Genomic DNA, 21,283 nt, shown 5'->3' with positions numbered 1-21,283 from the left:
GTTTTATATTGATTACAATGATAGAATATGTTACTTACCAGTATACTACGGCAGGATCAGCTCCTCTCCTGAACTCAGCTATCTTCTTCTTGGTATTGATATCAAACACTCTGATCAATGTACCCTATAAGTTAAACAACATCAAAATAACAATGTACTTTAAAAATTACTGTAATCATTTGATCTAGTCAAACCCAAGTTTTAAATGATGCTATGTAAATTATGGACATTTTTTGGAAACAACAAACCAATAAATTTCATCTTTTCTACTGTCTGATTGGCATTTATTCTCTTTTTAACTAAAGACATTTTAGATCGCTATTTTGTGCATTTTTCCTTTGGTCTTTTTTTGTGATAATTTTCATATCATGCTTCTCGCGTGAGATGGAAAAATTATCGCTAGTAATTAAGGAAGCCACGTGGCGTTGCTATCGAAATTGACATTAAAATTGACAATGTCGTCATAGGTAAAATAGCGATAAACAGATTATCATTGGTCATCTCAACTCGATTGCTTTTTTCACTTTCGCTGTACCAGCTCAAGCGAGAAAATCGATCTTGTTGAGATAATCAACGATAATCTATAAGTATTCAAGTTTTTATTTTTGCTATTTTTGAACAGTCAGTATATGATGCTCCTGTTACCTTTTTGGAAGCTGTTGCTAATAAAGTACCTCTCTGATTGAGAGCTAAACATGCCAGTTCTGTCTGATGGGTACTGATTATCACAGGTGTAAATATAAGTTTTCTTTACCTTTTTGGAAGCTGTTGCTAGTAAAGTACCTCTCTGATTGAGAACTAAAGATGCCAGTTCTGTCTGATGGGTACTGATTATCACAGGTGTAAATATAAGTTTTCTTTACCTTTTTAGAAGCTGTTGCCAATAAAGTACCTCTCTGATTGAGAACTAAACATGCCAGTTCTGTCTGATGGGTACTGATTATCACAGGTGTAAATATAAGTTTTCTTTACCTTTTTAGAAGCTGTTGCCAATAAAGTACCTCTCTGATTGAGAGCTAAACATGCCAGTTCTGTCTGATGGGTACTGATTATCACAGGTGTAAATATAAGTTTTCTTTACCTTTTTAGAAGCTGTTGCCAATAAAGTACCTCTCTGATTGAGAGCTTAACATGCCAGTTCTGTCTGATGGGTACTGATTATCACAGGTGTAAATATAAGTTTTCTTTACCTTTTTAGAAGCTGTTGCTAATAAAGTACCTCTCTGATTGAGAGCTAAACATGCCAGTTCTGTCTGATGGGTACTGATTATCACAGGTGTAAATATAAGTTTTCTTTACCTTTTAAGAAGCTGTTGCTAATAAAGTACCTCTCTGATTGAGAGCTAAACATGCCAGTTCTGTCTGATGGGTACTGATTATCACAGGTGTAAATATAAGTTTTCTTTACCTTTTTAGAAGCTGTTGCTAATAAAGTACCTCTCTGATTGAGAACTAAACATGCCAGTTCTGTCTGATGGGTACTGATTATAACAGGTGTAAATATAAGTTTTCTTTACCTTTTTGGAAGCTGTTGCCAATAAAGTACCTCTCTGATTGAGAGCTAAACATGCCAGTTCTGTCTGATGGGTACTGATTATCACAGGTGCTGTAGACTGACCTGGCTGGGCTGTGTCTAGATTCTGAAAATATATTCAATGACCTGATCATGATAAGAAAAAAGACTTCTATGGACAAAATTATACAATAAACATTGAAATTCATGAGGTTGCAATTCATGCTTGATTTTTAATGATAGAAATAATACATACTTTACTTCTGGTTTTATCCATTGATGAAGGTCATATGGTGTCATTTGGTCTCTCATGCAGAGTTCTCTCATTGGCAATAATACTGCATCTTCTTATTTTCATAATTAGAATGGAAACAGTTTGTATATAAAAACAACATTTGAATCAAGTACTTGTACAAAAACTTATCCATGGGACAAGGTAAACCAGTATACCCTTCTGCTTCGAAGCGTGGGTATATTACTATAAGAATACATTCTATCTTTAGTACAAACCACAATTTGAACACTTCCACATTTTGGTCCAGGAAATGCTAGGGTCTGTCCTAATGAACTAACTTCACACAGACCTACAATAGAACACAATTAATTGTGAGGTTTACACAAACAGGAATACTGTAATTCATTTACCATGGATACCTTATCTATATATGATATTAATGCCCCTTTTTAATTGATGTTATGGTTTAATTTTTGTGAATTATAGTTTTCATCAATGCGTTTTTAATTTACACAAAACATCTGGAGAGTAAATGTATAATTGTCAATTTTTTCATAGTAACCAATCAATTTTCATCTTCAATATTCATGAAACATTTGCCCCTGCATATTATACTACATAAAATGAACCTGTATGTTATTTTAAAGAATTACTGTAGGTATACAATGAAGAACTACTGTAAATATTTGGCCAATTCAATAATTATAAGTTTTGATGGTTGCAAATTATTAAAGGCAATTGGACGTCTGATGGTAAGACTTGTGCAAAAATTCTTTTAAAATAAAATACAATTCAAATATGATGAAAAAACTTATTAATGATCACTTGCATTTTAGCAGACCTAGGCTCTTGGTCATGAAGCTTAATTCAGTACTTCAAGTACAAAATGTGTGCTTGAAACACAAAATCCAGTAATTTAAATTGGTTGATATCAGAAGCTAAATACTTACAGGCTTCTGAGCATTATAATACTGTTGAGGAACAAATTCAGTTCAATAAATACATAATAAGCTCAGAGCTAAGAGTAACTTTCTGGTTTAAGTGGATAACACTTCTACTATGTATTTAAAGTACAATTCTGTCTATTCAAAATATATTTAAGTACAAACCTTTAGGATTATCTCTGGTATCAAAAGAATCCAGTTTATGAGGATTGTTAGGGAAAGTAAACACATGAACTTGGTTCCTCAGAACCACTATTAACCTACAATAAAAGTATTTTGTTAGAACAATACCAAGTTGCTCAACAGAATGTGAAAAAAAAACAGTTTACTATGATTAAACAAATGAACAAATTAGACTGGGTTAAAGAAGTCTGAAGTTGAACAAAAAAAATAGTGTTTCAAATGGTCTGAGTCAATTTAATATTTTTAAAGGTCTTAAGCAGACATGAAATATCATATAATATATAGGTACTGCCAAAAAAATAAATCCTTATAAGATAAGGGGAGGTTATGCATATCTAATGACAATGTTCTTAGTTGAGTTACATATTTGATAAAATGAAGTAAATTCTTAATATAATCTCAGGAATGAACATTATGAATACAGAAGGTTGCAAAATAATTACTGATGTAAATTAAAAGCAGTATTTTTGTTTTTACCTTCAATTGATCCAGAAAACAAGCACTGGCTTTTTGTCTACATTTTCACTGTATTTTGAATTTTCCTCAACAATTGTGGAACCTCATTTTATACATATTTACAATGTTTTCTTAAAAAATGATCATAGAAATTTTATTAACATCGAGTAAAAGAACAGCCCTGTTGCCAGGAATTTCCAAGGGGGTGTTTCGTTGGACTCACAAAGGCGACTTTAACAGTCACAATTCAAACAGAACATTGACCTTAACAGTCACAATTCAAACAGAACATTGACTTTAACAGTGCTTATTTGTTTTCAAGGGGGGTTCGTCCAAACCCCCCCTCCCTGGCTACGGGTATGAGGGTATGATTACTATTCCTTTGCTATGAGTTTTGTGTAAAGTGTACCGGTGAAGTGCATGAACTAGTATATATTTGTTTAGGGGCCAGCTGAAGGACGCCTCCGGGTTCGGGAATTTCTCGCTACATTGAAGACCTGTTGGTGACCTTCTGCTGTTGTGTTTTTTTATTTTGGTCGGGTTGTTGTCTCTTTGACACATTCCCCATTTCCATTCTCAATTTTATGAAGAGATTTTATGTAGTGAATTAAATCACTTTATAAATTAAAGAAGGTACCAATAAATAAATGTGTTTTTTCCTATTTAATGTATTTTACCTGTCTGTTTTCATTTTAACATTAACAACAGGTTGTGAGAAAGTGATATCCATGACTGCTTTCTTCTGTACATCTTTCTGTGATTCATCCCATATTAAAACTACAATAAATATAAATACAAACTAATAATTACATTAGATGCAAGTTTCATTATAATACGTTATTCTGATTGGCTTACATGTTATTCCGTAAACAATTGCATCAGACAATAACATTTATCATGCATGATGACACGAGGTCCCACAAAAAATTGCACAGGTGAATTAAATAAAATGGTGTTTTCATGGTTTTAGCTTAAAAAATGTAATTATAAGTATTGAATACTTCTTTTTGAAACTTTATAGGGTTTTAAAAGTGTTGACCGTGCGTACATTTTTAGAATGAAGCGCTTCCGCGCTTCATACAAAATGTACTTCGGTCAACGCTTTTACCACCCAATAAATTTACAAAAAGAAGCATTCAATTCCTAAATAAACAGACATGTTTCAAAAGTAATCCAAACCCATTGTAAGTGACTTTTGTGAAGACATCAATACTAGTTGTATAATTACATTTTGAAGATTATTGAATTCTGCTAGGTAGGATGATTTTTCAGTAAATGTTTGGTATGTAGAATTAAATTGTCCTATTGCTTGTATGGAGTAATGAATATGTGAATCTTTAAGACTGCAACTATTCCTTTTCAGTATTATAGAAATAACATAGGTTTAACAAGTTACCAAATATTTATTAAGTACACTGTATAACACCATCATTTTTAACTTTTTTGGATTCGAGCGTCACTGATGAGTCTTTTGTAGACGAAATGTGTGTCTGGCGTATATACAAAATTTAGTTTTGGTATCTATGATGAGTTTATTTTTACATGTTTATGAAATACATTAAATTTCTAGTCAACACAGAACTGATATTTCAAACCAAATTAGGTTATGTCTCTATTTCCAAAGGAAGTAAAACAATTATCATTATACAACAAATGTATTCCTTTACCTGCTTTTTCATCAAACCTTGGGAGACTACCTCCTCCTATGATCGCCAGGAGGTTTGTTCTATATAACATTTCAACATGTGCAACACTACCAACTTGTTCATGGCCTGTAAAATAAATAAAACAGTCCAAAATGATCAGTTACAAGGCTGTAGCATAAAGCATAATAAAATTTAATTAAGATGCCAAAATTATTGGCAAGCATGATAGAATGGCAAGACTGCTCTAGCTGTGATGATCAAGGGTTCATTTATACAACTCATTATAATGGTGTCACAGAAAAGGAGTATATTCAATCAGCATATTAGTAAAATTTCATTTAATATTGATCATATTTGTACCTCGCATCAGCTATTCTTTAAACATTTGAACACTTTTCATTGTTCCCTATTCCTTATATATCACACAACTAAAATAAATCAATGGGTGTCCTTAAATCTAATAAAAAAAATTAGTGTTGTCAAATCGTACACTTTTGTCTAACCGGTTACTCGGATAATCGTTCGACCGATTAACCGGTTAACCGGTAATTTAAGTTGGTGTTTGAAAGCCTACTCAATAGAACCCTACACATAGATATAAGATGTGGTATGAGTGTCAATTTGACAACCTTTCATCCAAGTCATAAATACGCTTTTAGAATTGAAGTTTTTCCTATAGCATTATAAGGCTTGTCTTTGAGGATTCCTGGCGAAGTTTGACTTTTAATAATCAAATACACCGTATCAACTATAGCGTTTGTACCAACTGCAGATTAAAAAATAAAAAAAAATTCTTAATCTCGTAGAATTGAATATGTCATATGTCTGAAACCGATTATTCTTTCCTTTTCTCTTGTTGTCTCCGAAAATCATGGGGTGTGTTTCAATTTGAAATGATTAATTATAAAAAAGAAGATGTGGTATGATTGCCAATGAGACAATTCTTCACAAGAGACCAAAACGACGCAGAAATTAACAACTATAGGTGCATGCATATTGTACATGCTGTACGACCTGTTTCTTCACTGTGTTTGCTTTTTTCTTTAAGCATGTTACTCGTACTTTCACGTATACATTGAGTACATTCACATTGGTTTGCATTTCACATTTTTTTTAATTTAAAGTAAGACTAACCCTTGCACTACGGAGGTTGCACATTCAAATGTAGGTTTACACAATATTAGATCGAAAACGAAATAATGAAGTAATTAGTAAAATTAAATCTCATTACTGATTTAAAGTTACTGTTAAAAAAACATGTTTACTAATTATGTTTCTTACAGATCCTGCCCCGAACTCTTATTAATTCTATGTTTTCAGGATTAACAATAGCAATCAATCTACTGGACAATTGATCTGTCAAACTAATTACCACGACGACAATTTTTAAATAAACATAACTATTTAATGATTTGATTTTCAACACAAATTTTTATCAAATCTATCGAAATTGGAAAAAAGTCCGGTTAACCGGTTAGCGTTTTTGGTATTCGGTATTCGGTCGTTCGACCCATTAACCGGTTAACCGGTTAACCGTTGACAACACTAAAAAAAATTATCTCACCCAAATAGAGCTTTTGTGTTAATGGTTCAACATTGTAAATTCTCAAACCAGACTCTGTTGAAACTGTAAAACAACCTACAAATAAAAAAGATATATTCATCAATCTTGTTTGGTTTTATAGCGACCCTTATTGAACCTTTCCATAGATTCACCTGCAAGTTACCTGTCCATTTAAACTTTAGACAGTTCTATTGTCCCATCTAACAAATACAACAGGTATTGTTCTCTATAGTTTATTCACTCAGACCTTTAAATTTCTTCTAAGAGAAATCTATCACTCATTGATTAATCTACCTGAGTAAAAAATGTATCTGCTAAATTAGATGGAAATAACATGTGTACTATTTATAAAAAACTGTATATGAGTTTGAATGTATTATATTTTCAATCTGTTGATTGTCAACACTGATTCAAACATTAATAAAAGTTGATTCCTAAAAAAAATTAACATTATTCCTATTTCCAAAAAAAATTATGATAAAAACAACCTAAAAATGTTGATGTTTATATATTACTAGGCCTTCTTAAAAGTATTCTATAACTAAACAAAAACTAAAAGATGCAAATTTTCATATGAACAATACTTTTTATTTTAAAAACAAACTGTTTATGATTAAATTATTATTTCTTGTGAACAGATTGAAAAAAAATATTATAAATGTTTAATAAACACAAAATCACAGGCATTTTTTTTTATTATGTGAAACATGTAATTTTTATCAATTTAGCAGATAATTTTTTTACTGGGTAGATTAATCAATGAGTGATATATTTCTCTTAGAAGAAATTTAAAGGTCTGAGTGAATAAACTATACAGAGAACAATACCTGTTGTATTTGTTAGAATGGGACAATAGAACTGGCAAAAGTTTAAATGGACAGGTAACTATCAGGTTAATCTATGGAAAGGTTCAATAGGGGTCGCAATAAGTTATCAGTAATATTGATACTTTTGTCATAAATAACTTTAATGGCATTTTATTTTTTTTACTCAAAACTCCTGTCCTACATATTTTTCAAATTTCATCCTAGACCCCTTCCCCTAAAAATCCTAAAAATCAAATGGTTGCTCTCATTTAATTTTTTATTTTATAATTACCATGATCCTGATTAAAGTGTAAGGAAAGAATTCCATTGGATGACATCACTGTTTCACAGATCCATGTACTGCCAAGTTTTTATACTTCAAACTATAAGTCTACTCTGGAATAAAGAAAACTAATTTCTATTCAATAACGTTGCATATTGTGGATTATATAAATTCAATATTCAAACTTTAGTGTCATATAAATATAGTGTCACTAGAAAATCAGGAGCCGATCCAGCCACTATAAATGGGAGTTTTAAACCCAGGAGAGGGTGAGGTTGGGTGGGGGGTTTCAACTGGATGACACCAAGGATAATGATAAGATTTGCAGATTTAAGTCAAGTTCATTCAATATCATCTATCTTAATTTTTTCTTTAAATTTTCACTGTGATGTCACTATCTTGACGTTATTGTAAAATTACTTTTTTATCAACCAAACTGTATCATTTTCGGATAAATCATTTTTAAGATTCAGAATACATTTCGGAATAATTTAGGCCTAATCGAAATACATATGTGTGGTTTCAGCTACCCTACCTGACCTACATATTAGTCTAAATAATAGCCTACCCTTAATATCAAAAAGAAGATGTGGTATGACCCCATAGAAAATATCAATGGAATTCCAGTGGAATACCAGTTGATTCCACTGGAATTCCACTGGTTTACAGTGACTCATTTGAATTCCACTGGTAAATCATTTAAAACTAAAAATTCCAGTGGAATTTGATTGGTGATTCCACTGGAATGACATTTGAAAATTTTACCACTGTAATTCCACTGGAATAATGACATTTGAAAATTTTACCACTGTAATTCCACTGGAATACATTGTTGGGTTGCATGATTTATCATTTAGATACTGATGGCCATTTTTTGGGGTAGAAAAAGTATTTATATTATATTCTAATGACTATTCTCAGTACAATTCATTTGTACCTAGTCAAAATAAATATGATGTCTTAATTGAAAGGCAATTTAATTGTTGCTTTAATGACAACTTCTGCAGCAACGTGCAAAGAAAAAAAATTAAATTGCCATTCTGTTCAAAAATGTTTTAATGCATCACCCTTATTTATTTCTTATATATTGAAATTTATCTGAATACAGCCTCTCCCACCATACCGGCCAAATTAAGAAGACCCAGCTGATTTGCATTATATTAAGTGGTTATTCCTTGAAATTGGATACCAGCCGGTATTGTTGTATTTAAATAACTATATCATTATAACTCATTCTCGAAAAATGGGCCTTGTCATCTGAAATGATTTAAAATTACTGTTTCATTTGTATAACTGCATGTAACCTACAAATTGTTCGGTCAATAAAATTCAATCAGGTCACCTAATAGTCAGAGGCTGTAATATCTGTTCACCTGTCAATTTCGTTTCATAACTCTCCTTTTTTATTTCGTTATGACAAGGTGTAACATTTATAACTTACTGCACACGTATAAATGAGTATCCTAGGTACCGTTTCGACCATTTAGAGTAGAACATTTTATGTAATTATTCGGGAAATATCATAAATGTATGGTGTTTTTATTTTTTTATTCCTGCAAAATAAAAAAATAAAATAAGATGAAAAAGAAGTTGTAGCTGTATTTTAAGATAGATATTATATACAAAACTAAAATTTAAAAAGGAAAACGTATATTTTAATGAAAGTGAAATACATTTTCAAAACATTCTCAAACACCCATATTAAGGGGAAGTAACTCTTGTGATTTTAAATTTCTACAAACCGGCAAACCCCGCAAATCGGCTGTTTCCGTAGTCCAACGGACGACCGGTTTTGAGAAGTTCACTGAAATACCATTACAGGGACGAATCAACTTCCAGTTCGGGCCGATATTATATGGGACGAGATTGACACCTTGACTTAAACGCACTTGCAAATATGACGTCATATGATTACGCTGGATAACAAAAATGGAGAATCCAAACGCAGATGTTTTCAGATAAGTAATTTTGATTTAACATATAATGATTATGAAATACAATTTGTTGAGGCAATATAAAACATTTAGGATTTTAATCTGAGCAAAACATCAGAAAGTTTAGGCAGACAATAAATTAATGAAGAATGATAAATTGATATATTGTTGTCACATTCATAACAGACATATCGTAATATGACATGTAAATGGTACATGGGTATATATGATAATCTGATATGTAGAAATTAAATTGTGTGAATAATATTCATCGTAAATTAACTTGGTGAAACGTTAATAATAATTTAAGTCGCCAGTTTTATCTTCAAGGGTTAAAAAGGGGGGGGGGGGGGGTACTAACTTTGAGTTTAACTTAAACTTCCAATGCAATTTAAGATGCATAATGCTGTTTCTATTGAATTTATTGCTTCATACAATCATTACCTCTTGAACAATTGATTCTTTGTGGATATTTTTGTACTTTTAGGGGATTAAATATGAGCTGCCAGCAATGATATGAAACAGATTTTATGCAGACTCCATTTTAATACCTTTATTCAGCAATTATAGTTGGAAGTACAGAGACAGCAAGTTTTGAATTACAGAAAGGAAGAGAAGTTTATATATCACACATAATTTTTATATTAGTTAATCAGTTTGTGGGTACGGTTTAAGCTGACCATATAGACACTGTTTTTATTCTACTTATACAAACCATGGAGGACATTTTTCTGTTCATGGATAGGATGTTAAAAATGTTATTTATTTGAATATGATCAGATCAATCATATGATGAATCACTATATTTTGTGTTTCTCAGAAGTAGTGAAAAGGCCAGCAATAGGGCATATATGTCAGAGTAGCAATTCCACTGGAACTGTAGTTATTCCACTGGAGTTGCAGCAAAATACCACTGGAATTACATTCGCATTCCACTGGAATAATTTGGCTGGAATTCCACTGGAATACAAGTGAAATAACACTCTAATTTCCACTGGAATTCCAGTGATTATCAGTGGAATAATTTGGCTGGAATCCAGTGAAATAACACTGGAATTTTCACTGTAATTCCAGTGGAAAGCCAATGTAGTTCCAGTGGAATTCCAGCCAAATTATTCCATTGATAATTACCGGAATTCCAGTGGAAATTACAATGGAATATCAGTGGTATTCCAGTGTAATTCCACTGATTTTTTTCTCTAGGGGATTGCCAATGAGACAACTACAAAATGTATCCACAAAAGACCAAAATGACACAGACATTAACATTTATAGGTCACCTTACGGCCTAAGATTGTTTTGTCATTTAACATTAAGCAGTGTTAAAAGTCAGAATGTTGCTCCCAAAGAATCTAGCTGCTCTATTCTTTTTGGTTTTTTAAGATGTAACTGGAACCACACATATTATTTTATTTGGCCTTTATATATATTTGCACTATAATACCAGTATGAACTGATAAGTGTGTTTGGCTCTGCATGATTCATTGTACATTATTCATTTTGATGCAAATTGAACTTTCAGGTCATATCAGCAGATGATATGTTCCAGATATGTATTTTAAATACACGTGTAAAGTGAAAAGAAGTGTAAGCAAATTTGAGTGGTTTAAGAACTGAAATAATATTTTACATAAAATAGAAACTGACGTGGTAAGTTGTGTAGTATATAAAGTGAAAATGCTTGATCTTAATACTGACAGAAGAACTTAAAATGGTATGCATTTCTTTAGTTTTTTTTAAATTCTTTTATTTAATATTATTTTAAATTCTTTTATTTAATTATGTAATTATATTTTAGCAGTGGGAGTAATTTTCCTATAAAATTCAAGGTTTCATCTAATACAGATTATATGTAATAAAATTTTACTGTTCATAATTAAAATTTGGATCACTGTTTTGGGTTGTTGAAATTAGTGGGGTAATTAAAATAAAATACACAAATGTACCTAAAGAAGTGATTTTTTTGATGAAAATAGAGGTATGCTACTTGAACAAGTGATTTTTTTTATGTCATTATCCCAGTATCAGTACAATTAAGCATGTTAAGCTGGTCATAACCTGACATAACCCTGTCATCCTATCAACACAGAGGTTCTGATAATTTTAGCAACATAATTTATTTAATTTAAGTCACTTGATCATTAATATTGTATATTAAAAGCTTCAATAAAATTAAATCACTTTGTCGTATGATTTATTTGTACAAATGTACTACCTTTTAAATTTAAAAATAGGTGATTATTATTTAAGAAAAACAACTCTTATTTCCAACATTTGTGGACACAATGCTCCTTGAATCAGTGATTTAAAAATCAGTAAGTCCCCTAATTGGTTAAGGTGGTGCCAAACACCTCAACTAAAATTAAGTTGGCTCGTTTATTTTTCATAAAATCTTGACAAAATATTTATTTAAGTTTTGACAAACACTAATTTTGATCATTGAGAAGCATAATATTTCCTTATCGTAGAACGTTATCTCCCTGTAGTATTATGTACCACTTTGTCAAATATGTTTGAGCTTTTAGGTGTCAACTGTATCTCAAGTTAATATAAAGTGCAAAATTATTTATCTCATTCATATTCTTTTTTTTCTTCAGATTCTCAAGATGTCGTCCAATGATATTGGCTTAATGCCATATGGTGAACCCCAGTTAGAAGATGAACAAAAACAACAAGAAAGTTTGACCATTCCTAATGAAAATATGAAAAGGGGAATTGAAATAACTGAAGACCAAAACAATATTAAGAGTCCTAAAGGGGATAGAATTAATGAGTATTGTAATTACACTCCACTTAAACCAAAGAAAAAAGGCAGACCAAAAGGAAAACCAAAGAGGAAAGCTTCGAATTTTATGACACCACCAAAAAAGTCTTTAATTAGAAATCAGAGAGCTAACCCTGAAACATGGAAGAAGAATATTAGGAAAAAACTGAGACTTTCAGGAAAAGAGTATATTTCAGCAAAAGGAAAAGTTGTTGAAGAAAAAAAAGTGAAATCTGTAGACTGTTCAAAATGCACTTATAAATGTAATTTAGGTATCGATGAGGAGCATAGGCAGCAAATTTTCACAACATTTTGGTCTCTAGATACAGACGCCAGAAAGAAAGATTTTATCATCGCTACCCTGCTTTCCTGACCTTGAATTATTCATGAATATTCATGAACAATTCATGAATATTCATGAATATTCAAGGTAACAGTTCATGAATATTCATGAATATTCATGAATGTTAAATGGCACCTTGAATATACATGAATATTGTTTGAACTGAATAAGCTTGAATATACATGAATATTGTATGAGCTGAATAAGCTTGAATATACATGAATATTGTATGAACTGAATAACCACGATTAAACATGAATAATTATCTGTAGAATATTCATGAACATGAAATAGGATGTCTATGAATAATGCATGATTAGAATCACCATGAATGAAAAATATATATCTATCCCAATTTTGAATGCTAAATACATACTCTAGAATAACCTTGAATATTTAATGAATATTGAAAGGTTGAATATTCTAGAATAACCATGAATATTGAAAGGTTGAATATTCTAGAATAACTATGAATATTGAATGGTTGAATATTCTAGATTAACCATGAATATTGAAATAAGTGTCCTTGAGAGGTTTTTTGAAAACCAAAAGCAAATACAGATATTTAAGTTTAAAATATTTTTTAATCATGATAGCTGTGAAATATGAATTTTACAATCACTTTCATTAAAAGCTAGCAAAATTGTCCACTATTTAATCTAGAATTTAATCCAAACCTGTTTAGTCGGATAGCTTTTTGAACATTTTGTAATTATGCAATGATATTTTTTCTCATTTATCTGGGAATTGTTCAAAAATTGTTATTGTCAATAATTCTTATGTAGGCCTATCTAATGCTGGCTTGACGTCGTCCTTTGCATTGGCTTTTCTTCCTTTCATTAACTTTACCCAACCCGCTAGTTTTCTCCAAAAATGAACAGGAAAACATCTATGACACATGACTGAAAGTCACTTTTGTTGCTTATTATTTTCTTGACATCAGCTGAGTGGTTTGTATGAAGATGTTATGAATATCACCTACATGAGCTATCTATTAAAATTATCATATATTTTTTTCATTTAACTGTGGAATACATACATGTACATGTATGTTATTCCGCATCAACAATCAAGTAAAAATATACGTATACAAAAGTCCTAGAACAAATTTCATTATCAATTTTTATGCCGTTTACCACAAATAGTTCTGAGTCATTATCATGCAGCTTTATTCATGCTTATTCATGTTTGTCACACAATGGAAAAAATATTCTAAGTCCAAAATTTATTCCTCATTATTCATTCTTATTCATGAAATGTATGCAAAAAAATTCTAAGTCCAAACATTCATTCTTATTCATGTTTATTCATATTGACAAAAAGGGTTTTATTACCACAAAAAAACAATTTTGAATGAAGGAAACTTGATTATACTATGATATAGTAAGTGACTAGCATTTTAAGAACATTTATTTGTTGTCTCCAAACAGTTATTAAGAATTCATGTATATTCCACTTAATTCATGTTTCATATTCATGAATAATTTTGACACTGGAATAGTAACCATGAATGGAAGTGGAATATTCATGAATATTCATGAATATTCTACTTTATTCATGAATACATGAATATCATGAAAGCAGGGTAATGCAACACAAAAGAAAACTAGAACATATTTAGATGATAACAATGAACCTGTTAATAAAAAGAGAAATGTTCACAGATCTTACTCATTTAACATTGATGGGAACCATGTAAAAATATGCAAAAGTTTCTTTTTGGCAACTTTAGGGATTGGTGAGGCCTTTGCAAACCATGCGTTTAAAAATGAACAAGATGGCGTTTATATTGATGAAGATAAACGTGGTAAACATGTGCCCTACAACAAAACAACCAATACTGCAATGGATTTGGTAAGACACCATATAGCAGTGATTTAGATAGCGCTCGTCACTTTCGTATTTTACGAAAAGGTTTTCGAAATGACGAAAATATTTCATATCAATTTCGTCACTTAAATTTGGAAAGTGTAAAAGTATTTACACATCAAATTACTTGAATTCTACCTGTCTTTATGATTCTGACAAGTTTATGGCCCTCAGGTAATTAACGTTTACCAAAGGTGTTAAAAGTTGTGATGACAAGTAATCCGCTTATCGCCAATCAGATGGGTCACTAATCCCTTAATTATCATTATAAAACCTCATAAATGACCATCATAATAATCTATTTATAGGTTAGACAATACTTGGTCATGTTTTATGAAGATTTAAGCCCAAGGCGAAGCCGAGGGCTTAAATCTTCATAAAACATGACCAAGTATTGTCTGACCAATTTAGAACATATTCACACTTTTGAGTGACCTTACAAAACTATCCTTTCCTATTGTAATATTCAAACCTAAATACGAGTTCACTTTTATAATGAACTAAATATAAAACATAGGTAATTAATGATCATTTCAATGAATGAAATGAAATAGCACGGACATAATTTGTGAAGGATAAATTGTTTTATTTCTGCTTCAGGTAAATTTTAATACTCATATATCTTTACATTTTTTTTATTTTAAAAAGCAACACAATACTATATAAATCCCCTTTTTGGAATTTGATTTTTTTATAGATATAAAACTCTCTGTATGCAAATTTGAATTCAGACCATTCAACATTAAATGCTTGCTTTTTATTGATAAATATAAATGTATTGCGTTTCTCCGAAAACAACCCTTTGCTTTATATATCAGCAGTCTGGCATTGTGTTTTTTGAAGATCTTTGAAGGAAAGAAAAATAATTCCCTCAAATGTAAGGTATACAAATTAAATAAATATCCTATTATGTGTACCATGAGAAAATGCATGAAATTTTGCAAAATTCAAAATGTTTTTATTTTAATCTTGATCTTTCATCTTTAATCAGTAGGCTATTTTCCCAAGGAAAATGCCTTAGGGGATTGTACACTTCGTTAGTGCAGCTTTTAAGAGTTCACTTTCATAATTAACTGACAATGAAAAGTCATTCATGTATAGCATTTCATAGTGCATGGAAAACCATGTACTATGAAAATTAGAGGGCAAAAAACTGACTTTTCATTGGACGAGAAGGGGTGAGTATGTTCTAATTAAGTTAAATCAGTCAGTCAGCATTTCATTTTAATCATTTCTCACAGTTCAGTCGTATTTTCGTCATTTGAACAAGATTGATAAACTTCCCGGACATTTCAACTTTATTTAAATTTCAATATTTCCCTTAGGATTATAATTTGCAGTTTGCTTGTCGTAGATTCGTCATTTCAACGTATTTTCGTCATACTTTATATAAATATATTCATCAAAAACTTTCGACAACTTCGATTAAAAAGAATGAACTTTATTCAAAACGTAAATATTTTCACTTGCAAACAGGTGCTTCCTGTTCAATGCATTGCGCATGCGTAAAAGTTCGTAGATGAATCCGGTTTTATTCTAAAATTATTATTCAATTGTCACTTCCCGTTTTCATTTCATTTCGTTTAAAAATCGAAAGTAAACGTGATCTACAGTCTACAGTCATTAGAATTGTCCCATTAAGTATAGATGCAGATCCTTCTATCCAATATTAAAGAAATTGATTCCAAATAGATATTAAAACGTATTTTCAAGGATATAAATGATTGTGAAGTGAAAAAGTCGTTACAAGTTCATTTGTGCAGTGGTTAAAAATAAAGGCACCCAACTTTTGTTGATAAGGGGTGTGCCCTGAAAATAACTGAAGTGAAGTTTTGACCATATTACCAGATCCCTGTTCTTATCTTCATATCTTAGCATCACATCAGTCAATTCATTCAATATTGCAAATAACTGCCTACATTAGCAATCCTAAAGTCTTCAAAGATCCTAGACTAGTCCTTGAAGGACTTGGACATATATGTATAGCTAGTTTGATAAACATCCTAGATCCCTTGCTTTATAAAAAAATAAGGCTGATTTTTATCACGCGCAAAAGTGACTAAAGCCCTCAAAATCCTAGCTAAAACCCTGCATATAGAGTCCAGTCCGTTGGGAGATGGCCATTACACTTGCAAAATTTCAAACAGGAAGTATTTTGGAGCAGATGTGAATATAAAGAAAATGTATGAATTATATATAGAACACTGTAAAGATCTAATTCCAGAGAAAGACATTGTCAGTCAGGCTGTGTATAGGAAAACTTTCAATGAAGAATATAAACTTTTCTATTCATGTACCAAAAAGGACTAACGTGCAGTTTGAACAAACTAACGATTCCATTAACAAAACAATAAAGGATATAATCAAGCGAAAAAAAATTGCAGCTACAGAAGAAAAGAAAAAGGATATTATAGAGTTAATTGATTGAAATTCTCAAAAAGAAAAGAAATATTTGTATCCCAAACTTGCATCTGAAAACAATGAGTATAACAAATCATTACCAGCCAACCTAAATGTAACAGACACTCTTGCCAGGACTGATGTGGAGTAAGAATTAATCTTACCAGAATAAGACATGTTAGATAGAACAATTACAATGACACTAATTTTTTTAAAAGTTGAATCAAGCTTTTAAATCTCTGTTTCAATCATGTCAATTATAGCTCCAACAGATTTTTCAAATTTTTATGTTTGAGATGTTGACAGATTGTTTTTTAAGATTCTGTAAAATTTTACAAACAAAATTAGAATTGTTTTAGTCTTATGCATATAGGAAATCTATAACAATATACTAATTAAATCATACAAGAAACATTGTTTTCATTAAAATCATTACTTTACATCATGAAAATTTATCAAATCTTATCATCTTTCATACATAAATTTGTTTTATATACTTTTTTTCATTATTCATAGTCATTTTTACACTTTCCCATAATCATGATATTGCTTTAATTTATTTTTTATATTACTGAGATAATATGAAATTTAAATACCATTTATTTTATTCTTGACCTATATAGCTAAATAAATTGTATCTTTCACATAATGCAAAATGGTAGTTAATTTTTCTATTTTATAAAAATGATAAAAGATTTTACATTTACATCATTTTATTTTGCAATTCTAAGGTAATTTTTCTTAATCATTTTCTTCAAACCAAATTCATGTATATAAGTTGTTTCTGTTATCTGGTCATATCAAATCATTGTTTCTACAGAGCTAGAAAGAATTATCTGGTAGTAATACATGTATCATAGTATGTAATATTGACTTTCAAACACATGTGTTGATTTTATAAATAAATATTTTAGCAAAGCATCTTATCAGTTGTAAAGTTCTGTAAACTGGCTTTAACAGCTGGCATTTATAATCAAAACAAATAAATTAAGAAGTGTTAATCAAATTGTATTATTAATTGGTGATGATGGGATATGTTTTATAAATAATACACATTTTTGATTTATTTGTTTGCAGAAATTTTTGCATGTTTATTTTGTATATGTATATGTTTTATGAGGGGGGGGGGGGGGGGCATTTTTGCCTAAAAAATCGTACCCATTTTAATATAACATTCACTGAAATTCAATACCTACAGTTATATAAAAATTTAAGAAAGAATGACCTATACTTATATACAATATTCAAAATATGACCCATGCTTATATAAGCACTTACTCATTATCACTCATAATTCATAAATATACCAGCTACCCTTAAGTTTTTATATATGAATTGACATCGTTTGGTGCATATATATTTTATAATGTAAGATTCTCAATTTAGCATATTTATATATGATATGTACAGATCATACCCCAAATCAATATACAGTTATCAAACGTAAATACATTTTAATATAGGACATGTAGGATGTCATTAAAAAGGAGGGTCATTCTTGACCCATATTTTTAATACATCCCCGTATACCCAATAATAGGAAGTTGACCCCCCGTGATTTTCAAGTTGATTGGACTTAAAACTTTATCAGTACTACCTTAACAAGAAACTCTCACCTAAAGCAGGACAGGCAAACAGACATAAAACTGAGAATAGAAATGGGGAATGTGTCAAAGAGACAACAACCCGACCATAGAACAGACAACAGCAGAAGGTCACCAACAGGTCTTCAATGCAGCAAGAAATTCCCGCATCCAGAGGCGTCCTTTAGCTGGCTCCATAACAAATATGTATACTAGTTCAGTGATAATGAACGCCATACTAAACTCCAAATTATACACAAGAAACTAAAATTAAAAATAATTCAAGACGAACAAAGGCCAGAGGCTCCTCACTACGGACAGGCGCAAAAATGCGGCGGGGTTAAACATGTTTAAGAGATCTCAACCCTCTTTCTTCTAGCCAATGAAGAAAAGAAAACGCATAACAATACGCATGTTTAAATTCAGTTCAAGAGAAGTCCGAGTCTGATCTCAGAAGACACACAGACCAAAAAACATAATGCTCTAGGTAGGGCATAAAAAATATTTTTATTCAATTCACTAAAATTTACAAATTTTCTGCATTTTACCGTCATGCATTATAAAAAATTATCTTTAACATAATTTGGCATGATTTCTTACCATAAATGGTCATGAAAGTACCCACATTATGACCCTCTCAGTTGGCCTGGAAGTGATTTCCAAACTGCAACTTACCGTATATCATCATTGTGACGGCAAGATTATGCCATGAACACTGTACTTAATCACAACTTAACAATTACATGGATGCTGAATTGCTGATGCAACTATACATGTGTATATTAGAGTCATTAGTTATTACATGTATGATGATGAACATGAAAAAATATATATCAATCCTAAAACAGGACCTGCTAGATAACATTACTGGATTAGTACTAAAAGACAACATAACCACATGTACAGATATACTCACTGTAATCTTTACAAAATCAATACTAACAGGAAAAGTACCTCATGATTAATTGGAATTTCGAAAATATAACACCTGTTTTCAAAAAAGGAGACACACATCATTGAGTTAATTGTGCCCAAAAATAAATGGGGACACAAATGATGCCCATGCTAGCATATAATGTTATAAAGGGACATAACTCAAGAACTGTAAAAGTGAAGCTGCCAAAAATTTAAACTTAAACTGAGTTTAGAGGTAATAAGCATTTATATACACATTTCATTAAATTTAGTTGAGACAAACTTAAGTGAACCGAAACTAAAAATTTCTTCAATTTTTTCAGTTGTAAAGGGCATAACCCTAGAATGGTAATCAAAGTGCTTGAAATCACTGAATGTTAAAAGACTGCTTTAATTTATCAGTTGGTAGTAGAGTGAATAATGCATTGTTTATTGTATATATATCATAGATTTAAGTTGATTCAACTACTATTCTGGACTAATGATATATTGTATATATATCATTGATTTAAGTTGATTCAACTACTATTCTGGACTAAGAAAGATACTCCAATTTTCACAGAAGCATTGGTTTGAGGTGATTAAACAACCATTCTGGAAAAAGAAAGATTTATTGTCTTGAAACTACCAAAATGCTTGTTTTTGGCCCTTTATACTGAGACTGTTTGCCCAATAACTCACAAAAGATATCCCAACCTTCTACCTATGGTATTAAAGATTGTGGTACAATTTCAGAACAATTGAAATACTTATACACAACTTTTTGTACTGACACTAGATAAATGCTTGTTTTGGGCCCTTTCGGCCCCAAATTCCTAAACCTTAGGAACAATAACCCCCAAAATCAATCCCTAGCTTCCTTTTGTGGTTATACATGTAAACATTGTGTTAAAAAAATTTTTGATTTCTATTTTCTTATACTAAAGTTATTATCTGGAACCCATCCATCTTTTGACGACGACAATGTGATACTCTGATGCCCCACTTCTGTTTTTCAAGATATACTGGGGCCCTGTGACATGTGAGGGCCCCAGCCTGTCTGGAAAAATAGCTGTGTGTAGCCGTCGACTACAGCCAATACAGCTGAAGGATTCAGATCTGCCGTGAAGGCATCCTCTGCTTCAGATCTGCCGTGAAGGCATCCTCTGCTACAATCTAAACAGAAATATCCAGTACATAATTTTTATCATTATTAAAAAAAACAAGAACTATCTTTAAAAAAGATATCCGACATATTTAAATTTGAGTATACATGTATATAAAACTTTCATTTCGATTTTTTATTTAAATAATGTGTCCTCTGTCCTCGTATCTTTCTGTTTACATTCACCAAAATCCAGAGGAAATCTCACATGCTTAGGTGCGTTCTAAAAGTCATGAACATTTGTACAACAAAGTTTACACTGAAAATTATATAATTGTCCCGAATAAACAGCTGTCATGAATGCAAAGAGCTATTGGAGAAACAATTATTTTAATAAAAGTATAAATCTTTGTAATATCTAGTTCAAATATTTATAGTTTTTCACTTGCTTTCCATCATGATATAATTAACGAGACGTTTTTTCAAACACAACCAAATCACCCACCATGACAGCATTTTGTCCAATCAAAGAAGGGATTTTCGAGCATGCATATTCTGTTGCCATAGTTAAGCGTCCTTAAGTTCAAAGGGCACAAACCGAAACTATACAGACTACGTCGGAAAAAAAGCTTTATCTAGAGTGGGCATACAATACAAACGGTTACATAACATGACTCATGAGCTCTTAACTGTTTAATTGTAAATACATAAAGAGACTGTTTAGACAACATAAGCAAATTTATTTTAAGTTGGGTTACATG

At 31.0% G+C, this 21,283-nt stretch overlaps 2 protein-coding genes across 2 annotated transcripts in view; one reads left to right on the top strand and one right to left on the bottom strand.

The window, feature by feature from the left end:
• Positions 1 to 21,283, bottom strand: part of LOC134724837 (WD repeat domain phosphoinositide-interacting protein 4-like) — a 30,552-nt gene that overhangs the window by 5,022 nt on the left and 4,247 nt on the right. Inside the window, exons 2-9 of the mRNA XM_063588124.1 lie at positions 7,640 to 7,743; positions 6,542 to 6,616; positions 4,999 to 5,103; positions 4,009 to 4,108; positions 2,858 to 2,952; positions 2,024 to 2,097; positions 1,518 to 1,640; positions 39 to 124 (exon numbers count right to left, since the gene is read on the bottom strand). Coding sequence (XP_063444194.1) covers positions 39 to 124; positions 1,518 to 1,640; positions 2,024 to 2,097; positions 2,858 to 2,952; positions 4,009 to 4,108; positions 4,999 to 5,103; positions 6,542 to 6,616; positions 7,640 to 7,685 — 704 coding nt within the window. The 5' untranslated portion in view covers positions 7,686 to 7,743. The remainder of the gene's footprint in view (positions 1 to 38; positions 125 to 1,517; positions 1,641 to 2,023; positions 2,098 to 2,857; positions 2,953 to 4,008; positions 4,109 to 4,998; positions 5,104 to 6,541; positions 6,617 to 7,639; positions 7,744 to 21,283) is intronic.
• Positions 12,168 to 12,701, top strand: LOC134726300 (uncharacterized). Its single transcript, XM_063590700.1, has one exon. It carries the CDS (start codon positions 12,171 to 12,173, stop codon positions 12,699 to 12,701), a length of 531 nt encoding a protein of 176 aa, XP_063446770.1. The 5' UTR covers positions 12,168 to 12,170.

This window comes from Mytilus trossulus, chromosome 7 (assembly GCF_036588685.1).
Source record: "Mytilus trossulus isolate FHL-02 chromosome 7, PNRI_Mtr1.1.1.hap1, whole genome shotgun sequence".
NCBI classification, from domain to species: Eukaryota; Metazoa; Mollusca; class Bivalvia; order Mytilida; family Mytilidae; genus Mytilus; species Mytilus trossulus.
This window is presented reverse-complemented; position numbering and strand designations above follow the sequence as displayed.